The sequence below is a fragment of the Diadema setosum genome, chromosome 8 (assembly GCF_964275005.1).
Source record: "Diadema setosum chromosome 8, eeDiaSeto1, whole genome shotgun sequence".
Taxonomy (NCBI): Eukaryota; Metazoa; Echinodermata; class Echinoidea; order Diadematoida; family Diadematidae; genus Diadema; species Diadema setosum.
This window is the reverse complement of record NC_092692.1, coordinates 15,189,446-15,203,620: the sequence shown is the minus strand read 5'-3', so window position 1 is coordinate 15,203,620 and position 14,175 is coordinate 15,189,446. Positions and strand designations below refer to the sequence as shown.

Below are 14,175 nucleotides of genomic sequence, written 5' to 3'. Positions count from 1 at the left end.
CTTCCTCTATCTCACTGAATATGGCATCCATGATGCTGTGATTCAAATCACAATTCTATATAAACTAGACTGTTAGTAGTTGTAACTAAGCCAGCCGTGTAATTGTATACAAAATGATACAGTACTGTACTACAGTATTGCAAACGTTGAAAATGAACTGTTTGATGCATATTCATTTCACCTTGTAATTATGCACTGAGTAATTATGCATTATTCATATCCTTGAGCTTCCCTACCGATGACGTCATTATTTACGCATGCGTAGATGCGTGCAAATGGATACACGTTCAAAATGGCAGCAAGGGGCAGGTCGCTTACTCGTAAAAAATGTGGAAAATTTTGCAGTTTCCAGATGAATTGGTGAGAAGAACCAAGCCAATGAAGTAATCTATACTTCAATTCTGATCGTTACTGTGTTCATTATCGAAATTTAGTTATTGTTTATTTGTGAAGTCGCCGCATGTGGCAATAGGGGAGCTCACATAAGCGAAACTGCGGGGAAGCCGCCAGGACCGCGCCTGGCGGCGCGGTCTCCGGGGCTATCTGCTCACCCTACTTCACTTTCAATTAAGTACGCTTGCATCTTTGTCTGATGTAAAGGCTCCCAACAACGTCTGCAAGGATAGTAAATTTCCGTCCAACCTGTGGAGTAACAGAAGACAGAAGACTGAATCTGTTGCAGCATTTAACCAGTTGACTTGACAGGAGGTACCTTCGCCGTGGTGACAGCGAGCAGGCGCTAGGCGCAGGTGGTGGTGGGTTGGACGAGCAGGCAGTGGCAGTGCAGGCATAAGGCAGCAGGCTAGGCGCTAGGCAGGCACAGGGCAATGCAATGGCGTTTCAACGCCTGTACCGTGTGAAAATGGAAGCGAAAGTGTAACCATGCCAACAATACACGATTTTGAGGTGAGTTACTTGTTGTGAAGTAAGTTACTTGTTTTTGTTTCATGAAGGTCATCGAAATTGTAACTGCATTGATTTACTGACAATCATGTAAATAGTTACATGGAAACCTTATTGGGCATGTTTGGCCCTTCTCTTTCTCGACCCTGGGGCGAAGCTGTGCTGCTCTGTCTGGCCTCTGCACTCTTTATTCCTCAGTCCCATATATTGTTAAACTTGTCTAGAAATCTATCGCTAAGTCGCTATGTTTTCTTTGTCCCATTTTTCACAAACGTATTAATTGTAGAAACGGGAAGAAGAAAATTGCTGCAGTGCTTACTAATTTTACATGCAATTTATCAAGCTGAGCCTTGCCTGGGGCTTGTAACGTTAAGTGGGTTCTAATGTGTGAGTGACAAAATATGGATTTAAAATTTAATATTTTTATTAGACCTAAATGTTTAAAATTTAATAAAAATATTAAATTTACAATAATGTCTGATGATCATGCGTTGTTCACTATTAACCAATCATGATCTGATACTATGTATAGAGTCTGTTGCTACTTACTAGAAAAAAACAACAACACTTTAACAGAAACTTGTTGAATGTTAAAGGGGAACTTTGGCTGATTATCACGATTATCAAACTTTTACATTGGAACAACTAGAACCTATAAATTGGTTATACTGGGTAGATCAACAGAGTTTAAGATTAAGAATAATAAGAATTTGAGATAGGAAATAACGTTTTCAAAATTTGTAACAAATCATAGTGAACAACTCAAGGTCAAGGATGATGACAGCAGCTAGCTTTACCATAATTTGCAAAGATTAAGAATGCACGAGTTATATCGTAGCCCATTAGGGCTCAAGGAAGCAGAACAAAAGAAAGCAATGCATAGATTTTTCACAGTTAGCCTTGTAAACCAAGCGATATTGTAAAGGAAGAGCGATATTGTAAAGGAATTGTGCATTGCCACAGTATATTTCTGAAAATATGTGAACCTCCTACTCATGCACATGCATTCTTAATCCTTTGGTGAGCCCCCCCCCCCCCCAGCCCACTCATGCATTCATATGATTAAGCTGCTACCTTTTTCAGTGTAATTTGTGTGTGTGTGTGTGTGTGTGTTTGTGTGTGTGTGTGTTTTAAGAGTATTGGTTTCTCTGCTCAAGGACAAAAGTCCACAAATCTATTACATGGAGATGCAGATTTATGTAGATCTACTACATGATTTGAAACTATGAAAATCGCCAGGAATTTCCCTTAAAAGATTCCGGATCTTCTTATCTCACATCAGCCAAGCTGCATGTTACTGTAGGGCCAGATTTCTCCTCAAAACAAGCATACAAGTCAAATTCATCTTTATGATTGGTTGTATATCTTTTTCAACTGACTAGAAGATGAAGAAAGAGAGGAAGAAGAGCCACCATCACAGCTGCATTTTAGAAATCATTTGAGACTATACCCCACCTTTCACAACATTTTGTGTGTATAATTTTATTACTACTGATTTTACGTTCAATTCTAGGGAATGTTTTCAGTTTGTTTGTTTATTGACAGTAAACATTTCTTGTGTCCACTTTTCTTTTCCCTTTTCAGGATTACAGCTTTTCAGATGATTCATTCAACTCTGATATTAGTGAAGAAGAACTGAAAGTCAGTGCGCCGCCAACACCAAGTAGCAGGGGGGCTTCCCCCTCTCATCGGCCCAAGTCGGGCAGGAGGAGTGCTCAGAGGGAGAAACCTCGTAAGTTTTTTGTGTCTGTCCATTTGTTTGTTTGCTTTGATATGTTCTTCAAAGTGAGTCCTGTGAAATCACAATGAAGAGTTTGATCTACAAGTTCCTCAAAAGATGATGTATTGCCTCAGAAATTTATTTCTTCCAGTTATACTCAATGTACTGATACGTGTAGATTCTTTGAAAGGCCAAAAATATGTTGTAGTTCCGGCAATATTTTGAAGTACAATACATGAGGTGCCATCCGGTCATGTATACGTATATAGATTAAAAGTTTTGATCCGATAAATTTCATTGTGTCCATGAATGGTTGCTAGAACTTTTTGTAATTTCAAAATACACTCTAGTAATGTCCTCTTAATTGACATGTAATTAATAATAACATAATTTTTGTGTTTTGCATTTCTATTCTTCTTGAAATTTAACTTGTGTTCTTTGTTTTGGAGGCCATCTTTCCTTCCCCTCTGTCCTCTATTCCCTCCCTCTATCGCAAAAGGTAATAGATGTTGCACACTGTAGTTATCTGTGGTCCCCCAATGGGAAAGTGCTGTAAACTATGAAAGAATTCATGAGCATGAAATGATATCAGTGTCAACTGATGTTTTGCTGAACAGATCTTTGAAAATTTTTGCAGGCTTTATCATGCCTGCATAGAATGCTTACAAACAAATAACACAAGTTGTAAACCATATCCTGACTAGGTGTTCCATTCTTTAAAGGGACTGTACAGTACTGGTTGAAGTGGGGATTCATGTTTTGAACATTCCTAAGTGAGATACTAATGAAAAGCCTCTTATGAAATATGAAAGAGCATGTAAGTTTAAGAAGGATTCAGCGTTTATTTGATGAAAATTGGTTTTCAAATGGTTGAGATATCCAAAAAACTGCTATTAATAAAAGGCGACATGCCACAACTTAATTAGGATCTCTTTGTTTCACCTTGTTTTTGGATATCTCAGCCATTTCAAAACCGATTTTCATCGAATAAACTTTTGATACCCCTTAGAACTGCATGCTCTTTGACATCTCATATAATGGTTTCTGAATATCTCGCAAAACGTTAAAAGCTAAATCCTCACCTCGACCAGAACTGTACACACCCTTTAAATTGTAGGACATTGTAATTGTAGTAATTACTTGTATCTGTTAATTGTTTATGATTTCGTCTTCATACATAGTTAAGACATGCACAGCAAGTCCACTGACACATTACCATGTAATTGTGTTGATGATCATGCATTATGAGTTATAATGTAATGTCATGATATTGATCATTTGTCATTTGAGTGACATTGTGTGAATACCAGTTGTATTGTCACATACAGTATGCAAACAGACGTTGGAAGTACATGCTCAATGTCATAATGTAAAATAAGATAGAAAACCCAGGAATGATGATGATCAAACATCATTTCTAGAGCACCATTTATCTGTAGAAACATTCAAAGGCAATCATCAATGGTCAGTGATCAAAGGAAGTCAGTGGATTATGTTGTGTGTGTTTTTTGTTCCCCTTTGCTTTTGTTCTAAATGCAATCAAGAATGAAGGCACTTATAGATTAGCCAGCTCTCATATGCTTCACTTACACTGTTTGCTCGATTGTCAAATTATCTTATAGCATCCCCTTATCTCGGCTCAGCGGGGACAAGGAAGCCAAAGAACAAACCCAGCAGATCTGGGAGTGCACCGGGACTAAAGTCAGCCAGGGAGTACTGGTTAGACGGTCTCAAGAGTGGCAAAGGAGGTCAGTCTCTCAACTATATCTTTGTCAGGCATTTAAGAGTCACAGCAGGCTCATTGCATTTCAAATGTTCAGCATCCAGCGTATGTCCTGTTAGTTGGCAGGTAGAAATGACTATTGCTTGGCACAATTGGACTCCTAAGTTCTACCGTTTAATAACAGTCTATCAGCAGCTACTTTACCGATAAAAACAGCAATAAAAAAACAACAACAAAGCAGAATAAAACAAAATCAAATTATACTTAGCAAGCTGTCTCAGTTTACTACTCTCATGTGTATGAATAAAGATGCTCATATCACCTGTAACTTGTTTTGCAGAGGCTCTGCCCATGATTGCTAGAACTACATGTGTCACATTTATTGCAGGAGACATAGAGAAAAGTTGAATACTCCAGTAGTGTGCTGCAGTATTTGAATGGGGCCCACTTCATGAGGAACTTCACAATGATTTGACATCACAGCAGCAAGGAAACAGCCCATCATCTGGCTTTAAATTTTTGCCATGGCAACTGCAGTTATTGTAACTAACAGTGATTATTGTCATGCCATTGACATTTATACTACTGAAACTTTGCCCTTATGTTTCTTCCCAAAATATTTTGAACTATTTGAAATTATTTTGAACTATTTGAAGTTTTTATTTTTGATTCATTACTCCCAAGTTTATGTGGTATTGTTGAAAGAAAAGTGATGTATTTGTTTGTTTGTTTTTTTTTTTATTCCTGATGATGAAATTTACTGTTACTAGAAGATTCAGCAAAATTGTCACCAACATATTCACAAACAGATACCTTGAGACCATTAAGACATTCTTGACACATGCTATAATAATGTTGTACACAACATCAAAACTTGAATTCCGACCAATTTCATAGTTCTTGTTAACAGGGTGGTGTCTTTAGATGACAGTGTTTAATAATTATTGTGAATGGTCAGATCAAACACGAGGGTGCACAAGTCAGTCAGATGACCAAATGTGCTCATCAAATATGGACCTTATCCTTCCCACAGGTCTAACGGGTTGCGCCAAGAGCAGTAACTACCTCGGGGTGCCCAAGAAGTCTCAGGCATTCTCCAGTACCAGTGACTACCTGAGGCAGAAGGTGCTCAGCATGCCACCAAGGAAGACCGGCAAACCCAAGGCAGTGGTCAGCGGTCAGTCATCTCCTAAGTCCTTTCTTCCAGAAATCCTCATCTGCACTCGCCCATCCTCCATTCATAGCGTCCCATTTATAATGCCACCAACACAATTCAAGGCAGGTTCTAACTTCTAGGCATAAAAGTCAAGTCTGGAGTTAGCTTAAACTGAACCCAGACCTAGGGACTGTGTGGATATCACACCAGGCAGGGGAATTCATCACCTTCTATGTACACTAACTCATCAAAACAACCATGATAGTAATACTGACACTAACAAATGGTTTTCTGTGATAACAGCACTGCTGTATCAGTATGCAACATTTTTTCTGAAAATGCTGATTTGTATGTAAATGGTGTTTTGTATGTTTGTTTGTGAGCTCGTGACATTCATTACATTTGTTTCCTATTTTCTCTCTATTACCTGTTGCTGCTGACTCATAGACCCTGTCCACAGGAATATGAAGGGTGTCCCAGCGTACAAACCTCAGGAGGATATGTATGATGACATCCTTGACCTGAAAAAGGTAATTAAAGCTGATTACATTTCTATAGCAGACTCTTGGCCTGTTCTAGAAAGAGATAAACTTTTGCAATCATTGCTCATAGAACGCAGAGATCAATACTACAGGAAGTGAATGAATGGAGCAAATTTAGGAGGAGAAACAGATTGAGTTGATAACTCCAGATAACATTTATTAGAAGAGGTTTATGGTTTGTTTGTTTGTTTTTTCATAGAGAGAGAAAGAGATAACTGGGTCAATCCATGTCAAATCATCCAGTGCTTGTCACCCGACCCCCTCCGATTTTCTTAAAAATCGCACCAAATGTTCCCCAAAGTGTCTGACGGAAAATCCCAAAATATTTTGCCCCAAGGTCAATTGGTTGCTAAGATACAGCCTCACATAGCAACTGGTGCGCATTCCAAAAAATTAGTTAAAAGAAAATTAGGCATTTTTGATTGACTGTTTTAGCTTGGATATTTATGCAAAAGTGTTCATTATCTGGAAATTGAGAGAACTTTATAGTCTTTGCAAGAAAAACTGACTGTGACGCGAAATTGACTTTTCGTTAACGTGCACGAGGTCACCGAAAATGGTGTTAAATGTTAATTTTGAAAATTTTAATGCATATTTAGAAGCTAATATCTTCCACATTTCATCACCTTAGGTTCTAAAATATTATGCTGTTGAAGGCTTTGACCTGCTCAGTAATTTTGAAAAAAAATCGGCGCATTCATGATCACCGTTTTTACGGAGAGCGCCCTCAAAGTTGACAAAAATGAAAAATGTGCCAAATTCAAGGTCACGGATCACCCTTCGTCCCACCTAGGAATAGCATCAATTTTTGTATATTGATAGACATTTACCTATATTATCTTGGGTTACCACAGAAATTTTGCTCCCGAAATGTTCAATGGCAAATTTACCCCACCGAAAATGGTCGTAAACGGCCAAATTCCCATGTAATATCACATATTGGGTTTAGAGGACATTTCAAATGTCCACGCTTTCAAGATGAAAAGCACTAGCCCTGTGATATTTGCAGTAGGGATAGTCTGTTATACATATTTTAGTAATATATACCACAAAACACTTTTATTACATAATAATGACTTTGAAATTTAATCCAAAATTTGATAAAAAACAATAAATCGCTCCATTTTCCTCATAGCACTGCATGTAAATGTGTTTTGAAAGACTTTTCACAGAGCAATATTTCAAGAATTATGAAAGCTGACATTCTACCATATTAGGGTGCTAAACTATTTCTGCTCATCTTTCAGATTTAGTGTCAATTTGATCATGAATGTTATATCTTTGACCTTGAAGTGCTTCTAAAAATAGCTGTAAATTTGTTAACTACAAATTACACACACAACAGGTGTTTTATGGCATGATATACTTGTTATTCTTCCACAAACACAGAAGCTTTTTATGATGTAAATGACATATACTGGAATTAATCTATACGTGTTTGCGAGATATGTTACAATTAATTACTCTGTTCTGACAATGACCCTCAATTTCAATCAAAAAAGAGGACGGTAATATTTTGTGATTTTGTGTGCATTTCCTATGGAAAACAGTGCTTTTTGTGGTGAAACTCATAAAAACTTGACCATTTTTACTATCTATCACTTTGATTGGTTAATTCTATTCTAGTTATGGTAGAAAAGTGGGCTGTGACAATTTCCAATAAAAAAAAACCAAACATGGTTATGCTGCAGAAAATAAAAAACAAAGAAATACATAAGAAATTCCAAAAACAAGAAAATACATAAGAAATGAAATGATTTTGAAAGTTTTCATTAGGTACAGAACAAATTCCCCGAAAAAGAAGACTCTCAGTCCTTTTAATGTGCGTTTCACAGGCTAGAATAAGAATTTTTTAATGTCATTTTATTATCAATTATTATTACGTACTTTAATACAGGTCTTTATGGAGAAGAATAGGCATTTCTCATGATTTTGAAGGTCATAAATTGAGGGTCATTGTCAGAACAAAGCAATTGATTGTAACATATCTTGCAAGCATGTACAGATTAATTCCGGTATATAACATTTACACTGTAAAAAGCTTTTGTGTTTGTGGAAGAATAACAAGTGTATCATGCCATAAAACACATGTCGTGTGTGTACTTTGTAGTTTACAAATTTACAGCTATTTTTAGAAGTACTTCAAGGTCAAGGGTATTACATTCATGATCAAATTGACACAAAATCTGAAAGAAGAGCACAAATACTTCAGAACCTTAATATTGTAGGCTGTCAGCTTTCATAATTCTTCAAATATTGCTCTGTGAAAAGTCTTTCAAAACACATGCAGTGCAATGAGGAAAATGGAGCAATTTATTGTTTTTATCAAATTTTGGATTAAATTTCAGGGTCATTATTATGTAATAAAAGTGTTTTGTGGTATATATTACTAAAATATGTATAACAGACTATCCCTACTGCAAATATCACAGAGCAAGTGCTTTTCATCTTGAAAGTGTGGACATTTGAAATGTCCTCTAAACCCAATATGTGGTATTACATGGGAATTTGGCCGTTTACGACCATTTTCAGTGGGGTGAATTTGCCATTGAACATTTCGGGAGCAAAATTTCTTTGGTAACCCAAGATAATATAGGTAAATGTCTATCAATATACAAAAATTGATGCTATTCCTAGGTGGGATGAGGGGTGATCCGTGACCTTGAATTTGGCACATTTTTCATTTTTGTCAACTTTGAGGGCGCTCTCCGTAAAAACGGTGATCATGAATGCGCCGATTTTTTTCAAAATTACTGAGCAAGTCAAAGCCTTCAACAGCATAATATTTTAGAACCTAAGGTGATGAAATGTGGAAGATATTAGCTTCTAAATATGCATTAAGATTTTCAAAATTAACATTTAACACCATTTTCAGTGACCTCGTGCACGTTAACGAAAAGTCAATTTCGCGTCACAGTCAGTTTTTCTTGCAAAGACTATAAAGTTCTCTCAATTTCCAGATAATGAACACTTTTGCATAAATATCCAAGCTAAAACAGTCAATCAAAAATGCCTAATTTTCTTTTAACTAATTTTTTGGAATGCGCATCGGTTGCTATGTGAGGCTGTATCTTAGCAACCAATTGACCTTGGGGCAAAATATTTTGGGATTTTCCGTCAGACACTTTGGGGAACATTTGGTGCGATTTTAAAGAAAATCGGAGGGGGTCGGGTGACAACTTGTCTGAAAATTGGATGATTTGACGTGGATTGACCCAACTGTCAAATTTGTTATGCTGTATGAATAACCTGGGAAATGTTAATTGCATAGCTTGAGGTAAGTTATGCATCATCTCTTGACAAAGTAAACGGGGTAACCTGTCATATTGCACATTCCATATGCAAGATTTTGATGTTTGAGCTACTGTAGTTTGTCATTACCATGTACTGAGTGTTCTCCTTAAATTTCTTTTGTGAAAGATTGTAAAAATGAATCTTCCGAGGTATGAAGTGTGAGTCTGTGAGTGGTTTTGCCTTTGTTTGCAGCAAATAAATGCCCTGAGAGCTGAAAATGATCTTGTGAAGGCCAAGAATCAGCGTCTGGAGGATGATGTCATGAAGAAAGAGAAACAGATTGACCAGCTCCTGGACCCAGCAAAGGTTAGAGACATTTCTTGGGCATAGTCTTCTTGTCATTTAGTACAAAAGACCATACAATGTTGACATATACTCCTACCTATAAAGATGTAAATTGTGTGGATAGACTTTGTTTTCTGTAAAATATTGTTTCATTATCACATTTTTTTCCACTTTTATTACAATAATGCTGTTTGTATTTCTGAATATAAAAGTGTATGTGTGATTGATTTGTCTTTTTTTTTGGGGGGGGGGGGGGCATACAGGTGGCTATATTGTGAAATAAGCTTATTCCTAGGATTTATTATATATTTTTTTTTATGCTGTCTATAAAAGGTGTAATGGAATGTGATTCTTCTAAAATAACTGTGAATAGAAATGGTAACAGCCCTTCATGTGCTTTAGTGCCACATGGGGAATGACATTTTATGGATGTCCTATTTTGATGTTCTTTCAGAGTGATATCAGGATGACACTGAACAGCCGACAACCAGACTCTGCAGCAGTGAGTATTGAAGGCGCCGTGTACTCCTAGCTAGTGTATACCGGTACACCATGCATTTAGCGAGTGACAATTTTGCAAGGGGTTAAATTCACAATTGTGGAGTACAGCAATGAACAGAGAAGTGCATACCTGCACCTTCACATTCATTTCGGAATCAGACTTGATATTTTTGTATGTTGTTGAATTGCGAATAGCGCCTGACTCGCAAAATTCAAGGAAATAGAAATCCCGCGAAATATTGTGGCATAAGCAGTATGTGGTTGCCATGCACACAATCTTAAAGACATAAAAAGTTATAATGAGGAACATTTTTTACAAAAGTTGCAGGCACAATAAATTTTGAAAAAACCCACAGAATGACCAGTGCAAATTTAATTCTGCAAAGTGATTTTACTCAAACTGCAGTCCAGTAAGAAGTTCACATTAAATTCCATATCATTTCAACTGAATACAACATTCTGACTAAAATAGCCAATACTTGATTGTGTATAGAATGCAAAAGAAAAAGAAGTCAAGAGGTGAATAATTATGGAAGTATTACTTATCGGAGGTACACCTCATACTTATCTCTTTTCATATAGCAGCAAAAGTGTGTTTGAGAACTGTATCTGGAAATACTTGAAGCTGGTTCTGATAACTGCGAAGTATACTTTTTTCTCCTTCTTTTCCATTTTGGACTTGTGTGCATTACTGAATATATATAGCATCATCGTTCCATCCAAAGTCAACTAGATCAAGCCCATTTGTTGCTATTTTGAATGAAATTTGAATGTAAAATGTGATGTCTCATATCATTCCAAATGCTTGTTTACTTCCTTTACAATATAGAAACTGAATAGCCTGAAGCAGAGGAACCTGAAACTTGAAATGACACTGAAAGATAAAGAAGCAGAGCTCATGTGAGTAGCAATAAAACACATTTGTAGTCATATTTCATCTAGACAGGTTATGGCATGCAACCTTTTGAATTGAATGTTTAGCATCTTTAAAACTGAAATATGGCAAGTGATTGTTGTTATGGACACTGAACAAGTCACCATGCCAATAGGATATGATGTTAAAAAGCACTACAGTCCGACCTGTCTTGTCTGGACATGTCAGGAGCGGCGCCCATTCTAATGAGGGATTTGGCCATATATGGGAGAATACATGGAAATGTTAAAAACATGCAGCTGCCTACCCAATGGTAGCTACATGTAATCTATTGCAAATTACATATGGTACACTGAAACTCACTCTTTGCTATTAGCACAAAATTATAATCAGGGTTTTTTTTTAAAACCAAAATTAAATCAATATTTTGTCAAACTCTTGGGATGATTTACCTGCCGAAATATTGAGGAATGTATGAATGAGAATGAGAGGAGCATCAATTTTGCATGAACATGTCATGTCCTCAGCAGCTGGTCTGTGTGTTCAGAATTCTCTGATAATTTGCTCAATGAACAATCGCCTGTACCGTGCCCATATCTAATGAAAAAGTTTTCTTTCCGTGTTCTTGTGGTGATTTGGGGGTAGTGAATGTATGAATGCATGTTATTTAGATGGAAATTTGATGTGAATGTATGTTAATTATGTTGGGAATAATATGTAATCCATGTCAGTTTGTGTAGGAATTTTGTTTCAGATTGAAATCTCCCTTTTCACTGTAATTATTAGATTGTAAAGAAAAAAAAAAATCACTGCGAGATTGGGTCCGAAAAATAGAAAGATCAGGATAAAGCGAGACTGGATAAGAGAGATCGGACTGTAATTGAAAAACAGATTCAGAGTCTGAAAACATTTGCCTGAATACTCTTCCTAATCTAATGACCTGTTCATGCCTCCAGGAAGCTGAAGAATGACATGAAGGGAACCAGGATGGAGGAGATGAAGGTTGCCATGGAGTCTTTCTACCAGGAGGTCAGTGACATTTGTGACCTTTGACCCTTTTGTACTGTGGGGTCAGGTCTTTGGGAGGGATCATGAGTTTTGACACTGACTGCAGTGCTGTAAAGCGTCACAGAATCCTTAATAGCAAATGTGAATATTATGAGAGTTGATTGAGAGACAAAGTTCTCTGCCTTATTGCATGGAAATATGTGATTGTTTGGAGTAAAACCATAAAGTGCAACTTCAGTCTGCCAGTCAGAACCAATCATCTTAATGTTTGAGTTCAAATTTCTGTCTGCAGCTCCACCCAATTTTTGAAACTCAGTCAACATCCCTCATATTGAAACAGACTAGCTTTCTGGAATATCCAATATCTTGGCTTTTACTTGTTACAGTGCCTCTTGCGAGGCTGTTCACTGTATCTACCTCACATTATTCTCTGTCTATGACTGGGATGTATTTTGCCCGTATAAGTTCTGTGCTATGTCAAACAAGCATCTTAGATGCTTAATGCAAGCTTTGGAGTTGCCTCGTTAAAAGTCCTATGTGAAGAAAGATTCCATTTTTTTTTTTTATTTTTTTTTTTTAATGCATGAGTACACTGATAGATTGTGTCAAAATGTAACACGGTGATCAATATTCACAAAGAACTACTTTTCCTTGTTTTACAAACTCTACCTTTTCACAGGTTCAGCGACTTCGATATCAACAAACACATCAAACGGGAAAGTAAGCGACTAATTCAAAACTATAATATTGAAATATATGACATATTAATTTCATGCTTGTAGAAAATTGCTCTTACTGTTCTTTCACTGATACTTGGAGAATCATGAAATGACAATAATGTGCAAGTGTATGCATAGAAATCTACGTACAGAATGCACATTGGTATGTATCAAATATCTTGTGTAACTCTGTATCTGTACGCCTGCTTATCATAACATGCAAAGTGCAGCCCCATCTTCGACCCTCATGATTGGTCAATGTCTGTGATTCTGGACAGCAGAGTAATTTCAGCCCAATCACCTCCTATTACTGTAAAAGTGGATATTTTTGCTTGAATGATATTTCACACTCGGTCGGGTAATATGAGTTACACATGTTTTTAAGTATTTTCATCCAAGTTTCTGGTTGTGCGAAATGCAAAAATGTTCCACTTTTCCAGAAACCCATTAGAAAATGTTAGGTGTGAATTTCAAGGTTCTATGTATCTATGTATCTATTCACTGGACAAACCATACTGATGCCCATTGATTGTCTTCTTCATATCTCTTAGATACATGTGGCTCATTAACCTGCCATTGCAGCAAATGAAAATAGATTCATTTGGGCCACCCATGTCTCAGCACACTACAGGGTCTTTAATTGAGGATGCTGACAGTGTCTGTTGGTAGCATTTTCTCCATGTTTTCGTATAAAAGCATTGCTGAGAATAACTAAAGTCAACACTTTTCTGTTTCTTCTAAAAGGGCATCTAGACCAGGAACTGCAGAGAAGGATACCAATGCCACTGCCAAGGTCAAGGCCCTGAATGGGACCATCCTGAGACTGACAGAGAGCACACAGAGGCTGCAGAGCGAGAACAAACTCCTGAAGCAGGACCTGGAACGGACCCTCTACGAGAGCTCCACTTACAACGGTCCTGCGAGAGGGGATAAGAAGATGAGAGGTAAGCGAGATGGTTACTACATTAGTCCTCTGCTCGATCAATTATTTTATCGTATAACCATTGTTCTTTTAATTTTTCATCATCTGGGCACTAGCTCCGAAGATATTGCTCATATCTGTAGACGGACTGCCTCTCTCATTCTCTTCATGCCTTTTTTTGCTTACACCCATGCTTATGTTACAGTTTGTCCCCTCTTCTTTCATTCTTTACAACAAAAAGTCATTTTCTCTCTGTGTTTGATCAGAGGCCACTGGCTTCATGTTCATGAATGTACCAAGTGAATGATGGCTACTTACCATCTTTATCATGTGTTACTTTAACTTTTCCAGACAACAGTATGGAATACTTCACATCAGTAGTCTGAGCAGAGTCAGCTAATTTGTTGCTCTAATGAGTGTTCCTAATCGTGATTTTCTCTCTCTTTGAATGAAAGTAAAAACCTTAAGTATTTTGTACTATCAAAATTCTACAAAGCGTAAGTTGATTTCTTTTACTGTTAAAGTGGA

General features: G+C 37.0%; 1 protein-coding gene across 1 annotated transcript in view; it reads left to right on the top strand.

Moving 5' to 3' along the window:
- Positions 1 to 870: 870 nt before the first annotated feature.
- LOC140231854 (uncharacterized) overlaps positions 871 to 14,175 on the top strand; it is a 29,224-nt gene continuing 15,919 nt past the window's right edge. Inside the window, exons 1-11 of the mRNA XM_072312005.1 lie at positions 871 to 906; positions 2,488 to 2,635; positions 4,246 to 4,371; positions 5,380 to 5,523; positions 5,950 to 6,032; positions 9,531 to 9,644; positions 10,078 to 10,125; positions 10,954 to 11,024; positions 11,955 to 12,027; positions 12,686 to 12,726; positions 13,470 to 13,669. Coding sequence (XP_072168106.1) covers positions 883 to 906; positions 2,488 to 2,635; positions 4,246 to 4,371; positions 5,380 to 5,523; positions 5,950 to 6,032; positions 9,531 to 9,644; positions 10,078 to 10,125; positions 10,954 to 11,024; positions 11,955 to 12,027; positions 12,686 to 12,726; positions 13,470 to 13,669 — 1,072 coding nt within the window. The 5' untranslated portion in view covers positions 871 to 882. The remainder of the gene's footprint in view (positions 907 to 2,487; positions 2,636 to 4,245; positions 4,372 to 5,379; positions 5,524 to 5,949; positions 6,033 to 9,530; positions 9,645 to 10,077; positions 10,126 to 10,953; positions 11,025 to 11,954; positions 12,028 to 12,685; positions 12,727 to 13,469; positions 13,670 to 14,175) is intronic.